General features: G+C 35.0%; 2 protein-coding genes across 2 annotated transcripts; one reads left to right on the plus strand and one right to left on the minus strand.

Moving 5' to 3' along the window:
• Window positions 1-88: 88 nt before the first annotated feature.
• On the minus strand, window positions 89-6,144 carry PIP5K9 (phosphatidyl inositol monophosphate 5 kinase). The gene is made up of 8 exons (XM_088510997.1): window positions 4,641-6,144; window positions 3,972-4,139; window positions 3,535-3,700; window positions 2,856-2,966; window positions 2,410-2,597; window positions 1,874-2,028; window positions 1,054-1,219; window positions 89-532 (listed from the first exon to the last, which is right to left on the minus strand). Exons 1-8 carry the CDS (start codon window positions 5,903-5,905, stop codon window positions 256-258), a joined length of 2,496 nt encoding a protein of 831 aa, XP_088367123.1. The 5' UTR covers window positions 5,906-6,144; the 3' UTR covers window positions 89-255.
• An 8,995-nt stretch (window positions 6,145-15,139) lies between these two features.
• Window positions 15,140-23,249, plus strand: LOC132191965 (putative WD repeat-containing protein C3D6.12). Its single transcript, XM_059607117.2, is given in 13 exon segments — window positions 15,140-15,410; window positions 15,796-16,017; window positions 16,126-17,211; window positions 17,838-17,960; window positions 18,668-18,849; window positions 18,944-19,175; window positions 19,312-19,521; window positions 20,013-20,141; window positions 20,780-20,848; window positions 21,790-21,912; window positions 22,638-22,688; window positions 22,813-22,956; window positions 22,958-23,249. Coding segments are annotated over 13 exon segments (2,835 nt in total). The 5' UTR covers window positions 15,140-15,170; the 3' UTR covers window positions 22,982-23,249.
• Window positions 23,250-23,606: the final 357 nt, after the last annotated feature.

The raw sequence follows: 23,606 nt of genomic DNA on the forward strand, positions 1-23,606 counted from the left end.
CTTGATGTGCTCCGAGTGAGAGAAAATTGAACAGAAAATTGACTAGACTTTATGTGCTCCGAGAGAATACCAAATAACCATTTGAACAGAAAATCAAACTCACTCTATAAACAACAATTTGATGTGCGAAGAGCTGACTTTGCCTATTTCACAATACTTACAGCACAACTTGACGCTTCTTCCCATTCAATTACTCTTACATGAAAATGATCACAACTGCCAGAAGAAGAATGTTGTGTATTTAGAACCAAAATTTTAACTTGTTATGGCATTCGGAGGGAACACCTTTTGAATGAACTCCAAGAAGCGATGTGAGTAGAACTCAGGATCCACAGCGGAGATGGACAAGGAATCAAACTGAAGAGATTTATATGCATGTTCGATCTTCTTAGACGTGTTGTACTCTTGCAAGATATCTATGATACCTAGGTAGAGAACAACATCATATGCCTCATGAAACATTTGGGTTTCCTCCTTTCCGGGAATCTGCTCCGCCCTTGCCGGCATGTTCACACCAAGCTGGATTTGGAACCTGCTTATCAAAGTTGTGAAGAACAGTAAATTCAAATGCTGCGGAAATAGGGTAGTAGCAGTCTACAGGGAGGTCTTATCTTATTCTGATATTTACTTGAGATGCCTAAATCTTTGAAGATGTTCTAAGATAGATCGTCTTTCTAGTGATAGCATGGATGAAGCATGCAAATATTTTACAAGTCAGCTGTTTACTCCTCTGGGGCATTCCTAATATGAATTTTTTGGTAGGGCCACTTTGTGTACCCAACCCTGTTAAGTAAACCTCAGACCTGTGTAAAGTGCCCCCTCCACACGGATCGGGTAATACTCCGGTTTCGCCAGCAGGCTGATTCCAAGGTATTGTTTACACTAAAGAGAATTCAAACCTTAGACCTCATGGACTACCACAAAGACAGAGGCTCTTCAAAGGTATGAATTATATAGCCATCATAAATCGGATTCATTTATTTACGATACTGGCAATACAGGAAAGGCGACTTTGAAGGATAACACACATCTAGGCATTTCGAGAAATCATACCTTGCAGTACCAGGAAGAAGGAGATCAACTTCCTCATCACCAGCAGATGATGCTCGTAATCGGCTACCCCTGATGTGAGGGCCCACAACAACGCTATTATCATCTGTTCCACGAGGGACCAAAACAAGGCCTTGGGGGTAGTTGGAGATCTCATCCTCAAGAGCGTCTGAAATGGAACATACCCAACAGAACTTTGATATTAGTTGTCTTAATGAACAGCGAAACTATGCATGTTGTGGACAAGCGATAAATAACCAGACCAGATTAGAATTATTGCATGCTACAATTCAGATGGGTGTAGGTCATATACCAAGCGCAAGTGTAGGGTTCAAATCTTGACTGGTTAAATACATAGGAAGTATGAAAAAACTTATCACAATACATATAACAAGAACCAAAAAGGACATAAGCCAATTTGCAGGTAAATGTTAAATAAAGAGGGTGCTAAGTTTTCAAATTCGAACTTAGCCTGAATGCTTGGATTATAAAGCTATCAACAAAGAAACTGCTATTGTCAACCCTAATCCCATTAAGAAATGTGATTTTAAAACACCACTATTCCAGGATTACCTACATTAAGATCATAACAATACTCAACAGCTCAACTTAAAAATAGCTCAAAGAGAATCTTTCTCATTACTTATTGTGTGTATCAATACCTACTAGTAACCCTTCACACTAGTTCTGTCACAAGTTTTCTACTGGTTCTCATTTACCTTTTCTACACCAAAGAATTGAATCAAAATGCTTCCTAAAATTTCATGAATAGATTATGCAGGAGCACCAATTTTAAAAATAATACATTTTATACAATACCTACCTTCTTCTGCAAGCCTTGCCAATCCATCTGCTGTCATATTTCGGTAGAACATAAGAGAGCGCAGGTGCTGGGGAGCTCGATAATGCACACCTAACAAAAGGCTGTAATCCATAATGTGCTGTGCTTCCAAAAATTTACTGTCAATCTCAATCTGCCTGTATTTCAAAAAAATATATATATATATAAGAGGAAAGTGTGGCCAATATCTGTGGTAACAATAAGCACTACAGCCAGCATCAGATGGATATCACAGTTCAAGTCAGTAAGGTTATACACTTGTTAGTAGGCTAGAGATGATAAAATTTGAAACTTGGAATGTTTTACACATATGGCATCCATACAGTAACTATTACGGTTTTCAATTTACCATGGAAGAAAAAAAAAAAATTCACTTCGTATCTTCATGCCTTCGCTTACCACATATCAGGCTAAGTAACCAGGGGTCTACTGCTATATTACTTAGTTAACAAACCTTTGACGGGTGAACCCCAGAGCAGCAAAGAAATTTACAGAACAGCTTTGAAAGTATCACTTACTTCAATAAATCCTCCCTCCAAGAGGGTTCCAAATAAAAGCAATAGTTTAGATCCAAATCTTTAAGTGTTGTATTCTCATCAATTTCAACCTTGTCTGCTGAACGTCCTAGGGATGAACCTTTCAAATCAAATCTTCGATGGATCCTTAACTCTGTGCAGAACATATTTCCCATCACTACAAAACGAAACTGCAAGGTAAGAATTAAATTAAAAGTATTAGCTTCTTGTGAAAAAAAGAAAAGCATCTCACGTTTGAAGCAGGTTTAATGAAAGAAAGCATGAGACAGTCAGAATCAGCTCTAAAACATAGAAATATCGCTCATAACAGTTGAATGAAGTCCAAACCTCTGGATTGTAAATATTAAGAGTAACTTATAACCAGCTACGACATTAACATACAAGCAAAAATGCTTTCGTACAGAAACAAACTTCATTGTGCTGATTACCTTTTGACCACTTGAAGGTTTGATTCTGTGAAGGCCAAAAAATTTTGTAATGAGTGTGTTCTCATATGTTCTCACATGATGATAGTATTTTGGAAGCATTCTTAGAAGGACCTACACATCAAAACTTTGGTCACTAGAATTTAGAGGTATATAATGAGAAACAAATGGAAAAGAATATATATGTGTGTGTGTGTATATATATAATTCAATTATAGAAGATGAATCATGGTTCATAACTACATTCTTGGTAAAGCATGGTGTTTTCTATTTCATGCAGAAGCATACAAAAACTGGTCATATCAACTCCTGAAATTGAAAGGTGTATTAATCACTCAAAAGTAGCCTTTAGTATACTGAATCCTGAACAAGTTATCATCTAAACCAAAATATTATCATCCAAGCTAGCCTATGATGGCATCTGATCAAGGATGATAACATAAAAAATAAAAAAAGAATTGTGAAGATTTTTGGTAAAAGAAGGAAACAGGAATTTGGTGGCAATGAAAGTTTGACACACCATTAGAAAATTGGAACCCTGTGATGTTACATTCTTACATTTTACTAAGCAATATGCAAAAGTGATATGTGGCTATCAAGGTACCAAAAATCCAGTAATTGCAAAACAAAAAGTTAATGCCTGTCAAACATTATTAATCTTTATCTTAGAGGATGCACAAACCTTTACTTCAGATTTTCGTAGTGTCTTAATCATGAAACGATCATCTTGGGATAGGAAAAAAACACTACCACTTTTCCCAGGAGAAGAAAGTTCCCTGAGAGCATCATTCCCACAAATGGACATCATGTAATCTGCAGCATCAATCTTGAACAACTCCCTCAAATTCCTACAATGAATTTTCACAAGGACATCTGTATCAATAACATCTTCTTTCCTTCTAATGGATATCAACACCGTGAAGAAATGAGGGGGGGGGGGGGGGGGGGGGAGGGGCGCTGAACAAAATTACGTTAACCTGGTATGTTGCTAATTGAAACATAAGAACTCGTCAAACACTAGGATTAACCATGACAAGTATGCCATATAAATGCATCATACAAAATAAATCGGCCCCACACAAGATTCACCAAAGCAGATTGAAAAAGTCAACTACTAACCTGAAAACCATTGGGCAATAATCTTTCCACTTAAAATCCTCTGATTGATGGGGTGGCGTCAATTGGGACCCTTCTTTGGGAAAATTCATCCAAAAGCTAGCCCGGGGACCAAAATCTGATGCCCGAACTTCTCGCTTCTGTATGGGCGTAATTTTCCCCACAGTATATCTGTTCATATTCTAATGTATGGTCAACATTAACATTCTAAAACAATGTAATGGAAGATGAGATAAAAACAAAGATAATTGTAGATTTTGACTGTCTTTCACAGGATAGCCAGATATTTTCTATCTATCAGGAGAAACTCCAAAAGCACACATGAGAAGCAAACTGAAGGAGATATATGTTGAGGCTCTTTGACCATTCCTGTCGAGTCATACATTTTTCTCTATTTTTTGTAATTATTTTCTTTTTTTCCATGCAATGAGATCATTATCAGAGGACAGAATAAAAGATTACTGCACTGAATAACAATATATTTATTTCAAAAGAAATGAATAAAGTTAAAGGTATATTTTTATCAGGAAACCATGCAGAGTAAATTTAAAAGAGAGAGAGAGAGAGAGAGAGAGAGAGAGAGAGAGAGAGATGGATAGAGCAATGTAATCAAGAGTATAATTGCAGCAGCCAAATACGGGAATATAGTATGAGTCAGAAATTTAAAAGCACCTGATTCCAAGCTGTAAACTGAGCATTAGGTCATAACTCCTGTGACCTTTAATGATAGCTTCACCGGGCCTCTTAACCTCTTTTGCAAGTTTCTTTTGTAGCCGTTTTGCTCTTCTAGATGATGGTGAAAAACTACTATTTAATACAAGCTCACTGATTAATACTCCTTGCATATATTCTCGTTCCAGGATTGGCGCATTTGTCTCAACCTCTTTTTCACCATCTTCTTGCAAAGAATCAGTTAACCCTAATGATGATTCATGTCCAATCACTTTTTCAATAGATACCTCAAGACTCCAGCGCCTTTCCAAGGAAACATTTCTGCTTCGAGATTGCTCTAAATTTAACAGGCTTCCTTTGGAGAGCTTATCAGATGAATGACGACGAGATCTCTGGTTTCCACTGACCTTAACATTTCCCAAATCTACAGAGGAAGCATGATGGATATGTGCAAGGTTCTGCTTTCTCAAATCTGGCAACAGCCCTCTTTTCCTCAAAGCACTGAGGTAAAGTTCTTGTACAGCAGGAAGTCGGCTACCTCTTGGATAAAATGATCCTTTTCCATCCTTCAAGCCCCGTGTCCAAGTTCCAACATAGCAACCCCCGTCACCCCATGTGTATGCACCAAATCCATGCATCATGCCATTTAACCAGCTTCCTTCAAATGAGTCTCCATTTGTCCAAGTAAGAGTTCCTTTCCCTGACATTTTCCCACCTTTCATATTCCCTAGATAAACATTTCCATTAGCCCATGCATACTTACCTGGCCCTTCTGCTGCACCCTGCATCCAAGAGCCTTCAAAAACATCTCCATTAGGATAAACTTGATTTCCTAATCCATGTTTGACATTAAACCGCCATCGTCCCTTGTAGGTCAAACCATCAGACCCAATATATGTCCCTGTACCATGCATATAACCACTTGAAAATTCACCCTCATAAACCGCTCCAGAAGGCCACTGTTGTTTTCCATTCCCATGCTTCATCCCCCGTCTCCACTCCCCCTCATATATGCAACCATCTGACCAGACATACTTTCCCGTACCCTCGGGGATGTTGCCAAGCCATGACCCAGAATATGATTCCCCACTGGAAAGTAAGAGCTCTCCAACTCTAAACCCAGCAGTTTCAGATGTATGATCAACTTCACCATTAGTTAATATGGATGTGCTGTCTCTATCGGAAATGGCATCAAGAGATTTTGTTCTCTCTGCACAAGCAACTGCTCCTCCCACGTTATCAACAATGGCCACAGGGCCAGACATGCATAATGGACAAAAGGAAACAGTTCCTTATAATATTTTTAAGTGTCTTAAAAGTTCTCATAAGCCATATGACAAGATGGGGTATCACAGAAAGATCTTACTGTGGAACTGTAAAAACAACCTCTCAAACTCCTTTTCCTTTGATCTATTAACAGAAGAGAGATTAGAAACTTATTATTAGCACCGGATAGCTTATTGGAGCAAGAAGGAAGCAACATATAAAGCCTTAAAAGGCAAAAGAATTCACATAGGAATCCTATATATTGGAAAATTTATATAACTAAACTATGACCTCCAAAAAGACAAGACTTGCAAAAGGAAGAGGTTAAAAGCAGAAACAAGATGCATAGACAGAAATGAAGTAACTCAGAATAATAAGGAAGCAACTAGTTATCAAAATGCTAACTAACTGCGAATATGAAAAGCAGGGCACATATCCACTTTTCTGTCGGCATTCTCGAATTACTCTATCAAGTTAGAAACCTCTTTTGAAAATGTCACAATCCAATTATTCCATTGAGAGAAAAACATACAGACAGGAACCGAATATAAACCTTTCAAGAAAAATTTAACTCGTGTTCTTCCATCCTTTCCATGTTCTAGATTTTTCTTTATGCGGACCCAAAACTAGTCCTCAAATTTAACAAGCGGATACAAGACAGTTCAAAATCTGATAATTAAGCGGTACCAATCTTTCACAACATCAGTCAACCAAACCCTAAATTGTCACATAGTTGGCAAATAATATTTCTATTTTTGATCTATTAAACAGGAAAGAAAAAAAAAATTATAGTAATTTCCATTTCGGCACCAGATTCAACTCAAGGATATTTTCCAAAAACTCCAGAACTCAAGGATATATGCTTGTAGCTTCAACTCCAGAACTCAAGCTACAAGCATATAATAATAAAAAGAAACAAAACTGGCTTCAATTCACAATCATTTTTCCGCTCGTTTTAGCCTGCTTTCTTCAATCTGAATCCCAAAGAATCACATGTTTCAGCTAATTTATGCTAAAAGTAGTGAATATCCTCAAAACCAAAATCATCAAAAATAATTTCTTAAACTTAGCAGAAAATCAAAGAGAAACCAGCTTCAAACCACTACATACCTGGCAAACAAGAAACATCACAAATGAGAATCAAAACAAGCACAGCCTCTACAATCACACACACACATACATGTGTAGAGAGAGAGAGCGAGAGAGAGAGAGTATATGTATACCATCAAAGAGAGTTGAACAGAGCTGTTGAAGATTGGTGAAGACTGAAGACGCGGTGGTGGTTAGCGACTTTTGAAGCTTTTCTTTTCTCTGTTTACGCTTTTGAATCAAATATTTTTTACGGTTACGAATCCCGAGCTGAGTGAGCAGTAACAACTACGCTTTCAATAAATCGAAATCTCAAAACTTACCTGCCTTTATATACCGCGCCACAAATACAAAAAGCTTATTGATAATTATAATAAGGATTATTTCTATAATTTTGATAACTATGTTTATCATTTTAATATATAACTTACTGATATATAATAATTAAAAATTTTAATTTTTTAATGTATTGTGATTTCTATTTTCTTTTTTGGAAATTCTGCCATTATTATTATTATTATTTTTTAATGATGTTCTATCCTAAATTTCATCCTAAATTTTTTTTTTTATGTGTAATCTTCCCATTTCATTAACACCTTATAATTATCGGAGTGTTTTTGCTTTTTGCTTCTTTGCTAAATTGTAAAAAGCTACCTTAAAAAAGCGTTATCAACCATCATTCAAATGAGATTAGAAGAAATTTTGTTAATCCGGCCAATTAAATAAACTAATATATGTCATTTGAAACTTTGAGCATGCGATTCTCATATGTATTTTTTATTTTCACATATATAAATAGAAATTTTTTTCAACCCAATTATATTTTCATTTTCTATTCTTAACACAAATACATAAAACAAATAATTCAAAACACAAAAAATACTCAAGTAGGTAAAATAGTTGAGGTTTCATTCTTTATTATTATGTATTAATTAAGTAAACTGTCTGTAGTTATCAAGAAGATTAGTGCCCAAACTCAAAATGTGATTTGTTGTTAGTTGCGTTATATGGTAAACCAATAATCACTGGATTATTATAACCTCCTCAACCATTTGACTCATTTTTTTTTTTGTGGTTGGATTTTACCTTTTACATTTGTATTAGGCGCCGACAAGTGCAATCATTATAATTTTTCAATTAAGTTAAGTATAGGAAAGCGATAATTCAAGATGTCGCTTGCCGCCTTGCGGATCGGCTGCTACTCACGTACGACGACGCTCCGTATTGGAGGCCTAGGATTTGTTTGACCCGAGCGTTGATAGAGACATGGGCCCACGGCCTTCGTCTTGGTGGTACCTCTCAAAGGTGATCATCTTTTAGGTGACTTCAAAAGTATACTGCCAGTCTGCCACCAATTATTGTCTGGTGTGTCCAAAACCTTTTTAAAGGTTTAAAAGTTTGGGAGCTTATCTACCTAGTATTTTATTATTATTATTATTATTATTATTATTTATTTATTTTTATTTTTTGGTGTTTTAGATCTAGTGCAATGAGATGTCTATATTGGCTTTCATACGAGAAAACATTTGAACCCCACTTTGTCAGGTAGATGCCTAACTACTCTAAATAAGTGCCTGAATTTTTTGTTCGAGTTAAAACTCGAGTATTCTTTAATATGAGTTGTACATATTGCACCTATACCCCTCCCTTCTTGTTTCTTCCCACTTATTGGGATACGCATCTTTTTGAGTATGTGAACTCTTTTGTTATGGAAAAGAACAAACAAAAAAAAAAATTGTACGTACAAAAAAAAAAATGAGAGATTTGAAAAATATAGAGAATTATTTCCCTTTGTGTAATTCATTAATTTTTTTTAGAAAAAATTTCACCTACCCCTCAAACTATCACTTAATTAACAATATTCTTCCAAAATTTCAATTGAGACAATATCCTTCCCAAACTACAAAAAATTGTCAATGCTCCAAATGAAAAAAAAAAAAAAAAATACCCTTAATAAAATTAAACTAAAAGAAATTAAAAAATATAAAGTAAAAAACTAGGGTGTGGAAATTAAAAAAAAAAAAAATCATTTTTTTCTTAAAGAATTTTTGTTTTTGTTTTCTTTTTTGGTCAGATTTATTAAAGTATTTTTGTTTTATTGAAATAAATTTATGATATTTTTGTTATTTTTGTTGGCCTTTGGGGATTTTTTGTTAGTTTAGAGAAAACGTTATTACAATTTATAGTTTGAGAGGGATGTTGTGAATTGCATGGTAATTTAAAAAGATTTAATAGACATCTAATAAACAACAAAAAGTAATGTCTTTTTCCTTAATAAAAAGATGTCTCCTTAGATTACAATACAGATTTTTAGTGTCCGGTGGAGGTTCCAATAAATAAATAAATGTCTCTGTCTTAATTTCCTAAAAAAATAATGTCTCACTAGATTTGTATTGGCCGGTGATGCAATAAAAAAAATTATCATGCATGATTGGTCATTGATTAGCTATGTCTCAACTAGTTAAATTTTATGATTAAATTATGGGTTTCGAAGAATGAACCATTGACCCATCTACAGTTATATCTCTGCCATTTTTAATAAGAACTTATGAAAGCGACTCTCCAATATGAGTCCATACAGAAAGGTGGAATTAATAGACCCTGCCATCCTGAAATTATTTGTGAGAGTGGATAAGTAGATAATTAAAGGAAAATAGATGTAGCTAGAAAGATGGAAATTTTCGCTCGTGTGTTAAATTTGAGTTAATGTTAATTAAACGGATCAGACACTAATCAATTATAATTTACTAATTTCGTGTAGGGTGAACAGGCTAGTTGCTGGTGCTCAGTGACATAGGAATTGTACAGGAATTTTCAAAAAGCAAATACAAGTGGTTGAAGCACGCATGATGCATTTGGGCAAAGGGAAAAAGGGAAGAATATATATATGGGAGAAATGTTGAAGAAGATGTTCCCAAAAGGACGAATTCTGGATTTTTAAAATTAAGTTAACGTTACGTTAGGTCCTACCAAAGAAAGTGAAAGAAGGCAACATCCGATCGATGAGAAGCTTAATATTCCTGATGGATGCATTTTTTTACAATTCCTTTCGTGGTGGCAACTGGCAAGTGCATGTCTCCGTCGACGGCGGCCACAAATATTCCCTCGTCATCGTCAAAATGCTCTCTTACTCTACCTATATTTTTATCTATTTGCTTATCACAGCAACTGTAATCATGTCTTAATCAAACTAGTCCATTAAATAAAGCATGTGATTAATTTTTACATATATTTTTAAGAATTTATGTGAGAATTATATATTTATTTTAAGAACATATATTAAAAGAAAAATTTTGTCTCATCCCATGCATCAAAAAATATTACAGTCATGGCGACAGAAAAAGAATTGAAATACATAGTTTAAATAACATGAATTTCTTTTTCTTTTTCTTTTGTCTAAGTTTAAATTAATATCATGAATTTCATTTGATAAACAAATGTTTTATAGGTCCACAATCATTTCATACCTTCTATTAGAGAAAAATCTTTCATTATTAGCCCACAAGAAAGGGACCTTTTATCAAAGAAAGAAGACTTCTATTTGGCTTTGTTTGATAAAGTTTTATCCTTTTCTTCTTTTTTTTTTTTTTTTTTAATATTATCAAACAATACAAAACACAAAGCACTCAAAATTTAAATAATTCTACAATAAAATAAAATACATACAATAAAAAGATCGATCATTTGCCACGATCTATTTGTCATTGTGCGAAAAAAAGAAAAAGAAAAAAGATTCCAGCTTCTTAATGATATCCAAAGTGTCCCACCATGTTAATTATATACAAATATTCTCCACGAACTTCTTTTCTTTTTGTACGAGTACGCAAACCCAAGAACAATATATTTCCAACATTTAGGAGATATATTCTTCTACCCCACCTCTTACATTTAATAGTTTAGAATATAATTAGATGAGAGTATGTTGGAAGTGGTCACTTGGCCAATAGAGTCCCATGATGTCAATCCCTCATTTAGTAAAGAGTTATGGTAAGATTATAAATGATCATCAAACAATTCTCATAGACGCACTAAATTAAGTATCACTAAAAAATAACTATTTTTTCTTGACTAGCGTTTTCTGACGTATGTTGAAGGTTAGAAACATAGGAGTCAGTAAATTTTTTTTACTGACGTGTTACTGCTTGGCACGTCACTAATTATTGACCTACCAACTTTTTCATGTCAGGAAAATATTTACTGACGTGGCAAAAATTCGTGTACTATAGCCACGTCAGAAATTAATAATTTTTTTTGTAGTGTATGCCAATAGACTTGCCGAGAAGACATGTGGTAAGACAAGAAAAACAAATTAGAGGTCTTGACAAGGGATACTCTAATGCCCAAGTCAATGAAAAATTCTTGGAGAATGAGCAAATGAATGCGTGAATGAGAGGATAAATGCTTAGAAACCTACCTGCAACAATGATCTCGTATATATAGAATGTGAGAGGGGAGGGAGAGGGTCGTAACTAGCTTGTTGGGGAGCTCTGCTACCATGATGAAAAAGACAACAGAAAAATAATTGTAGAGAAAAAATTTGTATTTATAATATATATTCAATTGTACAGTAGAATGACTTATTTATAGTTGAATGAGGCTCTAAAAGAAAGGAAATACAATAATTATAAAATCACATAAAATCAGCATATTTACAATAATAAATATAATATCAAATATTTCAGTAATATATTAAGAATATTACGAAAATATAATATTCTAACACCCATCGGCGTGAGTTAAACATGGTTGATGGTACAAATTGTTCTGCAAGTGATTGTCAAAGTTGTCTCATTGTTGGTCGTTAAGACGACGTGGCAGGAGAGCAAGGATTCTCAATGAGACAAATGACATATGGATCAAATGTTCATTTGATCCGCACTTGGGCGAAAAGCTAAACGAGCCCAATACCCTCTAAGGTCTAGGTGTGTCCCCAATGCATGAATTGGTCCACCATACTCTATTATTATTATTATTTTTATTTCAAACTCCAATTTCATTGACTCAGCAATTTATCCTTGTCCATAAATTATAGCTTTAATGTTGAACAAGCTACCCCATGTAGCTCAGTTTAGATAAAAAAACAAGTTTGTGACAAAGGTCTAGAGGGTGAGCTAGGTTGGTCATAGTCTACAATCTATGCTAGCAAGTTTGGGGCCACAATATTGAATGTCTCACCTTTTATTGACTACATTTACTCACGGAATTTATCCTTTGCAACTCCAAATTTCGCCTCACTCAATATGCTAACTACAATTGCTTTACTTTCCCCCCGCACCAAATTTTTTTGTATACTAGTTGGATTTATATACTACCTACCTAACTGCACATACTGTCTTGTCTGTCCATTTTGATGCTGCCACTTTAATCAAAAGCTACTGGTGAAACAAGCACATGGGAATATATATATATACATTGAGAGCAAAATTGGCCGGTGGGCTGTGACTAGGACAGCTGAGATATATAGACCAAAGCTTCTTAATACTTTCATACAAAATTGATATAACAAAAATAATTAAGAATATATATATATATATATAGGTCGGTTAATTACAAATTAAATTGGCGGCCATATATCTTGTCACTTTCGAATTCTCCAATTTCCAATTTCCAAGTTGATCACCTAATTGCCACCGACTGTCGACCATTCCCACCACCGATTCAATTTTCTTCTTCGTTTCACTGTTTTTGTTTTGTTTCCAAAATCCTCTCTCTCCTGTCTCTATATATCGCTCTCTTCGTTATATAGATAGTGATATGTATAGTAAGCTATTAAAGAGAAGATAATTAGAATATCAAATGACGAGGATGGTTTATTTTGTAGTATTCGATCTCAAGACAACCCTGTCTGTCATTGACTCATATGTATATATACAAAGGTTCACTGGAAAATGCTTTTGTTTCTTTCTCATTGGCACACTTGGCCAACTAATTAAGTTTTGCCGTCTCTCTCATCAGCTCATCTTGTAAACATTTATTTTCTGTCCAAAAATATTATATATATGATGGTTCTTACTTTATTATTACTTCTTTGTCATTGAGGCATGTCTAAAAGGTTCCTTGGAAATATCTTTTATTCTCTCTATCTTATTATCTATTATATATCATTATTATCATCATTGAGAAGAGACTTTAAACTTAGATTACTTCATTTTTTTTTTTCCTAATCAAATAAGGGGAGAGGGAGACGGCATAACTTAGTATCAAAATTAAGTTTAATCCAGGCCCTTTCCAATGAAAAAAAAAATCATGATTTCATCTTTTGATTACGCGAATAAAAGATGGATGTAGCTAGTTATGGAGCTTGTCAATGTACATGCTAGAAGTCTTTACAGTTGTCACCACCAACCACATAAATTGTAAGAGGTGCCCCATGCAACTGGACTTTAATGCCTACTATCATGGCTCGCAGACCAAACCAGCAAATCTAACTTCAAGGTTGATATAATTTCTGTCCATATTGCAGGAAGCACACATGTGCCGCCATGTCTGGCCTGAAAACCACCAACCCGCAAGTTTTTAAAGTGTTTTTTGGTCTACTCACATGCACTGCTTGAAATGAGGTAAAATCCTAGAATAAACAGTGAGGTATGATAGACGTCATAGGAAGTGAGAAAGTTGTATATATATACATTCATCATTTCAAACCAGAAAACAGTGATCACATGCATTATCAAAAATTTTACCAAGAAAAAAGATGTCATGAAAATGGACGGGAAGTTATCGTCCGGAGGCCAAAATATGAACGAAAGATTCCGTTAGAACAGTTTCTCGTATATATTGAGTACTGACCAATTTAATGGGTACCTCTAGTTGTTGACGTCTGAAAAGATTACTTCTGTCTGCAGTAAAATTATAATAACCAAGATAAGCTTCTTAATTTGTTTAAGAAAAAAAAAAATTAAAACACCGTCAATTTGATTTAATGGTTTCAGAACGTGTGGTAAACATGCACACTTTAGAAACCCATTTAAATGTTTAGTAAACACACTTTTTAAAATCGCTCTTAAATGTATTTCTTTGCCCAATTTCAAACTACCATTTATTTTTCAACGTGCTGTAGAGCCGGACTTTTTCAACGATTTTGTATAAAAATACACGTTTAGCATACAAAATCACAGATCAAATGTACTATAATTGAGTTTTAGGTGGTTTATTTTTTAATTATTCTTGTAAAATATAAGTCATGAGAGGGTTTGTCATGCCAAATGGGCTAATCTTATGAGAGATGAGTGAAGGGCTTTGGCACTCCACCGGGTGTCATGAGGCTAAAGCGATGACTATGCCACCAGAGAAAAAGTGAAAGCCACTATAGAAAGTTCTCATTTTGCTGGTGGAATGAGGTTATACCAGTTGTTTTAGTATTAATTGTTTGTTTATTTTTGTACCTTTTCATTTTATATTTTTATATTTTGTTTAGATGCAGCTTAATTATAAGCAACAAAAATATACTAGAATATTCACATGTAAGTAAGTAAGGACTGTTCTAACATCAGATACACTTAGATTATTTTAAAAATAATAAAATAAATAAGATATGCGAGAGAAGTGGAAGCACACATAAAAAAAAATAGAACACAAATTTTGGGTAGAAGCCTACAATATTTACCATTTGTAAGTACCTTTTTATTAAATGACTAGATGATACAATTATATTGGATGGTCTATTTAGAGGTAAAATGTGATGGTTGTGGTAGGCTAGAAAATATAATCAAATCCATACCACAAAAAGGCCCGTGCATTCAACTTATGTCCAAATTTTTAACGGAACCGTTAAGTGTTACATCAATACCAATTATAGTGTGACACGTGTCACATATAATAATAAAATATAAACTATAATTATTAAAAAAAAAAAGAAAAAAAAAAGAAAGAAACAAAACTACAAATAAAAAGAAGAATTTGGGGGTGGTTCAGCCACCATATTTTAATTTTCTTTTTATATTTATATTTTATATAGGATCAACAATTGACCAATATCTTTAGGCATCATATTCTTTCTCTCTCTCAACCAAACTGTTCTTTCAAAAACACAAAACTTAATTTGGGCTGGGCTTTGTAGTCTATCAATTGACAAAGGCCCACGTTTGACCTTAAACGGTTAAACTTAAACCCTTAAACCTCAGTCCTCACGAAGAGGCAGCGAAAACCAAAACCCGCCATTGCAGCTTAGCAGCGATGGTGAAGTCGTATCTTCGGTATGAGCCGGCAGCGGCCTTCGGAGTCATTGTATCCCGTGAGGCCAATATCGCGTACGACAGCTCTGGGAAGCACCTGCTGGCTCCGGCGCTGGAGAAGGTGGGCGTGTGGCACGTGCGGCAGGGCCTCTGCACCAAAACCCTAGCCCCTTCGCCCGCCTCTCGTGAAGCTTCTGTCGCCGTCACCTCCATTGCCTCTTCGTCTTCTTCTTCTTCTCTGGTGACAGCTTTTTTCTTTTTTTCCTTGGTATTGGTTTGGTTGCCGAGAAATTGACGCGAAGAAAAACAAAGAGAAGAAAAGAAAGTTCTTTAAATATTTTTCTTTTAGTTTTGAATGTTTTGAAGTCTGAAAAATGAGATACTAAGGTTTAAGTTCTAATAGTGATATACTTACGCTGTGTATTGGTTTTAATAATGTTTTCCAGGATTTTAGTTAGTTTTTTTTGTATCATAATGTTTTCTTCCCCAACATATATTTGATACTTATTTTGAGATTTTAGCATCTAAGTTCCTCACATTTCCATAGAATTAGTGCCGATTCTCTAATTCTGAATTGATGAATTTATGTGCTCGGTTAATGTAAGAGGAAGAGTTTTTGATTGCAGATTGCAAGTGGGTATGCAGATGGTACCATAAGAATTTGGGATAGCGAAAATGGAAATTGTGAGACCAAATTGGAAGGACATAAAGGGGCTGTGACTGCGCTTCGATACAATAAGCTTGGATCTTTGCTTGCCTCTGGAGGCAAAGGCAAGGATAACGATATAATAGTATGGGATGTGGTTGGCGAGAAAGGCTTGTATCGCCTTCTTGGGCATTGTGACCAGGTTAGCTTGCTTATCCGGGGGATTTTTTTTTTTTTTTTCATTTATCTATCTTGCACTCTGTATAAATTGTGATTATTGTTTATTTGCTTTCACTTTTACTTATTGTAGGTAACTGATCTCGTTTTCTTAGATTTTGGTAAAAAGCTTGTTAGTTCCTCCAAAGACAAGTTATTGAGAGTGTGGGATATTGAAACCAAGCGGTGTATGCAAATAGTAAGTGATCATCATAGTGAAATATGGTCCATAGACGTTGATCCAGAGGAAAGATTTCTGGTTAGTGGGTCTGCAGATGTGGAACTTCGATTTTACACAATTATGGATGGAACCGAAGTTGTCAGCAATGGAGATTCATCTACTCAAAATAAATGGAATATTTTGAAGTCATTTGGAGAAATTAAACGACAAAGCCATGATAGAGTCTCAACTGTGATATTCAACAAATCAGGAAATTTGCTTGCTTGCCAAGTTGCAGGAAAAACAATAGAGATATTCAGCATATTGGATGAGGCTAAAGCAAAGCGTAAAGCAAAACGTAGGCTTCATCGGAAGAAAGACAAAGAATCTGCAAAAGGGGCAGCTGAGGTTATAGAAAATGGCCATACAAATCATGGCACTGGAGAGGAAGGAAATTCTCCCTTGGTTACTGCCACTGATGTTTTTAAGCTTTTTCATATTGTTCGAGCTAGCAAAAAAATATGCTCCATTTCTTTCTGTCCAGTTACTCCAAAGAATTTGTTGGCTACTTTAGCGGTGTCTTTGAACAACAATCTATTGAAATTTTATTCCATTGAAAGCAATGGTTGCTCAAAAGCACTTGCTGTGAAGCTCCAAGGACACCGTTCATTTGTCACAAGTGTTACACTTAGTTCAGACAACTCTCTTTTGATGTCAACTAGTGACAAGATAGTAAAGATTTGGAATCCAAGTAATGGTTCTTGCCTCCGAACTATTGAGTCTGGGTACGGACAATGTGGTTTAATTATTCCTCAGAACAAGTATGCACTTGTTGGAACTAAAAAAGGAACTGTGGAAATTATTGACGTCGGGAGTGGAATGTGCCTTGAAGCAGTGGAAGCTCACAGTAAAACTGTTTGGTCAATGGCGGCGATTCCAAATGAAAATGGTTTTGTCACAGGAAGTGCAGATCATGAAATTAAGTTCTGGGAATACCAGATTAAACAAAGATCTGGTCAAGTATGTTCTTCTTACATTCTACTTTTAACATGTCTAAGTTTTGTATTGTACCTCATTATCTATTATTTAGGATGTTTGTCCAAGTTGAAACTCCTTTTTATGAAAAAAAAAATTGTAATTATAAAAAAGGTCCTATTACTTCCAGCATAATATTATGTTATTATTAAATGATAATGGCGAGAGACCTTCTACTTTCTATTAAGGTTCATTTGAAAAGTAAACCCTTTGATGCCTTCTCCGTTTTTCTGAAATTCATGGATATCTCTGATAACGTGTGAACACAGGTGATCTGCTCTGGGTGCTTGTAAATGGTCGTGTCATTTCAACAAAGTAGGGAAAATATCTATAGATGTAATCAGTGCCACACTTGAAAGTGTCATTCTGTTGCAATTTTTTTTTTCAAGGTTTAGATCTTATGATTTAACATCTGGATTTTTATGATGGATGGTTTATTTGACGAATACCCTCGCTTTTCTAGCTTTACGAATTTTATGGTCTTGTGTTCGTTTTCTTCCTAATTGGGTTCTCTCTTGTATATGTTTTGTATATTGGCTTGTGTCATTTTGCGCTTTCTAATAAAATTGATTTACTTATAACAAGGGTTATGTTTTTTTTTTGTTTTGCAGGATACTAAGTCCCTAACAATTTCAAATGTGAACGTTAAGAAGGTGAATGGTGATGTTCTTGTGGTTGCAGTAAGCCCTGATGCTAAATATGTTGCTGCTGCAGTCTCGGATTGTACAGTGCAGGTCTGACCAACTCAACCTTATACATTTTGGTTTTGTTTCATTGTTTGGTTTGATAGGTTCCATGTAAAAGATTCTTGCTAGTTGGTAATTGAGGGATCATTGTAGTTTTGTCTCCAAGAAGCCTAAGGAAGAGAGTTATCTACTTCTCAAGTTGACTGAGGGTTATGATAGACTGGACCAAAAACCATTAGGAGGAGGGACCTATAGAGTTTTTCTAGTTCTGTGAAATATGCATTTAAACTTTCCCATCTCTATAGTTGTGTTGGATTTCTGGGATACCCATCAAGATTAGATAAAATTGTTGAAAGCTTACTAAATGAAGCCAGTTGTGTATCATGACATGCTACTTGAAATTTATAAGTGAACAACTTGGACCAAATGTATCACATGTACTTGCCACTTGCCAATCATATCTTGTACAGATGGAAGACAATGTGTTAGCGTGAAGATACAAGCTTCTACATGTTCAAGGTGTGAGTGATAAGTCCAAACGAGTAAATTACAAAATATTTGAAAGGGATATGTGGTTCTTGTTCTCTAATTGAAGGCATAGCTTTAGAGTGTTCAATCATTGGTGAATCATTGCCATATCTAAACAAAGACAACAAGGAGGAATATTGGACTAAATGGTTGATGGACTAATGTTGATTGTATTTGCTTTGGTGTCGGATACATCATTCTGATGCATTTATCTATGCCCTTTGCAGGTTTACTTTATGGATTCACTCAAATTGTTTCTTACCTTATATGGTCACATGTTACCTGTACTATGCATGGATATTTCATCTGATGGTGATCTGATGGTGACTGGCTCTTCGGACAAAAATTTGAAAATTTGGGGTTTGGATTTTGGTGACTGCCATAAGTCCATTTTCGCTCATGCTGATAGGTGCTGCACTTGATAAAATTAAATGTAAAAAGATGTATATTTAGCATTTGCATAAGTCTTATAAAACAATTCTGATGAGCTTTTTACATGGCAGTGTCATGGCAGTGCAATTTGTACGAAATACCCATTACATGTTCAGTGTGGGGAAAGATCGCCTAGTCAAATACTGGGATGCGGATAAATTTGAGTTGCTTTTAACTCTTAAGGGACATCATGCGGGTATTTGTTGTCTTGCAATCAGCAATCGGGGTGATTTCATTGTCACTGGATCTTATGACCAATCCATACGTCGTTGGGATCGTACTGACGAACCCTTTTTCATTGAGGTATTTACTTCTTGTTTTTACTTTGGTTCTAAAATTGTTTCATTTAATTAAAAGGAATAATAGAACCCTTAATTCAGATACTTCAGTTTTTGTGACTAATGTTTAACCAAACAAAATGTGCAATTTGAACCTGCAGGAAGAGAAAGAAAAAAGGTTGGAAGAGATGTTCGAGTCTGACCTTGACAATGCATTTGAAAATAGGTACATGCCCAAGGAAGAAGTCCCCGAGGAGGGGGCTGTGGCCTTAGCAGGAAAGAAGACTCAGGAAACCCTTACAGCAACTGACAGAATTATTGATGCACTAGACATGGCAGAGGTAGAAATGAAGCGTATTGCTGAACATGAGGTAAATTTAGTTTCCATTATTGTTCCAATCTGGTCTAACTGATGTGTCCATGTATCTGTTTGTTTCCATTTCTTGGAGGGCGCAAAGCCATTTTTGGGTGGGGCCTACCCATATTGAGCATTTGGTGACACAGAAAAATGTCTTTTGGATCCATTTATTTGACAAAAATCACTTTTTGCAGAGGTCCAAATTTTGTGCTTTTGCCAACACTGCTTTTTTGGTGTGATTTTAAACTATGCAGGAAGTTGTAACAAAAACTTCACCCAATTTTTTGCTGCAATTTTTTTTTTTTTTTTTGGATAAGTGGCATCTTTACTGGATACATAAACACACAAACGCACATACAACCCCCTACCCAACCCCTCCCACCCAACAAATTTATTTGAAAGGGATGTATCATTTTGGTGACTTAATCTCATGGGATATTATCTGTAACGGGATCTCAGATTCATAAATATTCCTATTGACTTGATTGGCCTTTTAACATTCAGGAGGAGAAAAGCGGAGGAAAAGTTGTGGAATTCCAACCAAATATTATTATGCTCGGGCTCTCACCATCTGATTTTGTTCTCCGTGCATTTTCTAATGTTCACACTAGTGATTTGGAGCAAACATTGATGGTAAGTTAGCAGCACGAATATCCCGTTGTTCTCATATAGTGAAGTCAGGAACTAAGTTAATCAATGCAAATCAGTTGTACTAAGGCATCTATCATTTTATATGGAAGGGGTTTATCATACAACCGTGATTCTTGACATCCAACTTAAGATCTCCTAGTTGGGCAAAATCTGTTGTAGTTCTTCTACCTTATCCTGACCTGTTCATTTGTATTAGGAGTTGCTCATTGAAGCCCTTGCCACTGGAACATGTGATACTTCCACCGTCTGATATTGTATACTTCTCATAAGTTTTTTTTTGGCCTGTGAAATCTTAGATATTTATTTATTTTTTGAAAGAACAATAGTTTTCTCCAAAACTGATGTCGAAAAAGAATTCCAGTGCACCTTTTGTTGCTTAAAGTTCAATTGGTTTTTGAGACCTTCTTTGCTTATCCAACAAAGTAAAAGTTGAAAAAATAAGAACTTTGGATCTTGCCCCTGAAAGTTAGATGACTCTATTAAGTGGACAGAAAATGGATCTTTATTTTCCCTGTGCCACTAGATGTTATTGTGCAATTATGCTTGGTTTGGTTAGGATTCCTCTTTTATGTCTAGGTCATTAACATGAGAAGTTTAACTGCAAGTGTCTTCCTGTGCAGGCTTTACCGTTTTCTGATGCTTTGAAGCTTATGTCTTACTTGAAGGATTGGACTTCACATCTTGATAAGGTAGGCTTATCTGCCTTATAAAGGTGCAGAAACATTGGCATGCTTGGATATATAGGTTTTATATGCTTGTAAATGTTAATATGATTAGCATTTTAATAGACTATCATCTATAATATATTATCCCTTTCGCTTTCATATCGATTTTTTTCATTGTTTGTTTGTGTCAGTGTGCCTCTATTTTCAATTTTAGCATCATTCTTCGTCATTGTAAGCATTATTCTCACCCCTGTTTTGTCAAATAAAAATCAGGGGAAACTTCACTACTATGCTTTTTTCAGTGTCTCCCCTAATCTTAAAAAATTTGCAATGCGGAGTAATGATTTAACAGCCCCTTTCAATCCCTCCTACCATTTGATTTTTTCGTTAACTTAAACTGCTAGTGTATAAAATGTCTGTTCTACCTCTATAAAATTTCTAAAAATACAACCATGACCTTAGATTTAAAAAAAAAAAAATTAAAATTTTTAATTTATTTCAAAAACTGAAAAATAAAAATAAAAAATGCAAAAAAAGGAAAATGACCCACGGCGTGGCCATGAGTCAGTCTACTCTGGACCCCCTGCAGTGGCAGTGGGTCGTTTTTTTTTGAATTTTTTGAAAGGTATTTTGGTCATTTATGTTTCTTTCCTGAGGATTTTATGGAAAATCCTAATGGATGTGGTGATTGAAAGGGGCTGATAAATTAGTACCCCACATCACTAAATTTAGAAGTTTAGGGGGAATATTGAAAAAGTGGTGGTACGTCAAAGGGTAAGTGAAGTTCCTCCTAAAAAGTATTTATCGTATCAAGAAAAGAAAAAAGCAAAGAGTCATTAACAAATCGTAAGAAAAAGAAATTCAAAGATTGGAAGGCACTTGGAAGAGAATAAGCTTTATTTTTGCCATATGTACCTAAACTTTATTTGTTGATGTAATCCTATTAATTGCGCAGTCTTTTGCAGATTGAGCTTGTTTGCAGGGCTTCTACAGTGCTACTGCAGACACATCATAATCAGTTGGTTACTACCCCAGCTGCTAAACCCATGTTGACAGTTCTTAAGGACAAGCTGTATGCAACACTCAAGGTAATCATAGGCTTAGAGTTTTGTACAAAAAAGTTTTACAAGGTGAATGTTGTTTTTAGTATGTTTAATCTGCATTTTATTACACATGTTAGGTGAAGGGCTTGAACAAACTTGTCTGTGGGGTTGCCAATCTCCATATTACAGTCTTGGTCAATCTTCGTTGGTGTAAAATATGTAATTCATTAAGTTCCAATTTGTAGTCGTTAGTCTGTAGGGTATAACTATACTAGCGCAAGGAAGTAACAATGAATGTTTTGTCTGATGCATAGACTGAGCCAAACAGGAAATCCATCGTAAACAACTGTTTCTTCTTGCCTTGCCCTAGTCTTGCACACCATTACTTTACTAATCTTAATGTCAAGATTTCTTTCAATGGTTTAATAAATATTAAAGGCCTCTCATCACTTTGTATTAACTGACTAAATTTACTCCTAACTTGACATGTAACTGGTCACCCGGCCAAAACAAAGAGAAAAAACATTATATAGCCATTTAAGATATATGCAACAAGAACACTAAAACTGGTGTACATATAACTAACATGCAATAAGTGTGGAGATGGGAGGTGATGTTTGTTATTGTTTATATATATATATATATATATATATATATATATATATATATATATATATTGATTCGGTATTATTATGTATGATATGATAAGAAAAACAGAGAAACTTAAGATGTATATATCCTTGACAAGATGATGGTTGAATTTCTGTCAGGAATGCAAAGATAGAATTGGTTTCAACCTTGCAGCTATGGATCATGTCAAGGTTCGTGTATTTGTTCATTGTCTCTTGCCTATATATTGTATTCAAAATGAGCTGGTTGGCCTAAAATATAAATGAAAAGAAATAAATAAATGACATAGGTTGATTTTCCAATTTGATATTTCAGCAACTGAGGGCTTCAATTTCTGATGAACTCTTTGGAGATGCAAAATCAAAGTTGCTAGAGATCCGTGCACGATATTCAAAACGTTTAGATGAAAGGTTAGAGACGAGAGAAGAAAAACGGAAAAAGAAGAAACAAAAGAAATCAAAGTGATATGCATGCTTGGACATGATTTTGAGGCAAGACAAGGTTCCAGATTCCTTGAAATATAATATCATCCTCAGCTGAACCATACTCTGTGAAAGCAACAAGATTGGAGTCGAGCATCTTGGTTGAAAGCACATTTCTGCATGCATTGGATAGTTTGTATTGGTGGGGCAATTAAATTTTGATCCAAGTATAGTCTTTTGTTATTTATTTGTTTTAAGATTGATCCGTATAAATAGTTTCTCTTTTGTGTCTGTTTTTTAACGATTAGTAATTATTATTTTTTCCTTCAATTTAGCGATGTAGATTGACTCGTGTGGAAAAACGGCTCATTATTTTATTAACTCTTGAAATAAAGATTACAATAACAGTAGAAATAAAAGACTAATTCAACTTAAAAACCACTCATGATTGTTCTCACCAGACTTCAAGACAAACTCCAGACCCAACTGAACTACTCCAAGCTTAAAGGGATAAACTAAACGATAGCTGAAGCAATCTCAATTGCTTAGCTTTATTGGACCCAACAACCGGAACTTATTGGACTCAACAACCAAACTTACTTGTGTAGCCATTATCCACACAACCCTGCAGTGTTATGGATGTAGCACTTCAGTACTTATTTTTTGCATACACTCGGAATTCATGCC

Source organism: Corylus avellana, chromosome 10, assembly GCF_965113065.1.
Source record: "Corylus avellana chromosome 10, dhCorAvel1.hap1.2, whole genome shotgun sequence".
NCBI lineage: Eukaryota > Viridiplantae > Streptophyta > Magnoliopsida > Fagales > Betulaceae > Corylus > Corylus avellana.

What these genes read in the sequence shown, in the direction of transcription:
- PIP5K9 (XM_088510997.1), bottom strand. Translation starts at nt 5,905, where the DNA reads ATGTCTGGCCCTGTGGCCATTGTTGATAACGTGGGAGGAGCAGTTGCT. An exon ending in TACGAAAATCTGAAGTAAAG is followed by an intron (nt 2,967 to 3,534) that starts GTTTGTGCATCC and finishes TTTGATGTGTAG; the next exon opens with GTCCTTCTAAGAATGCTTCC. An exon ending in GGCAAGGCTTGCAGAAGAAG is followed by an intron (nt 1,220 to 1,873) that starts GTAGGTATTGTA and finishes GTTCCATTTCAG; the next exon opens with ACGCTCTTGAGGATGAGATC.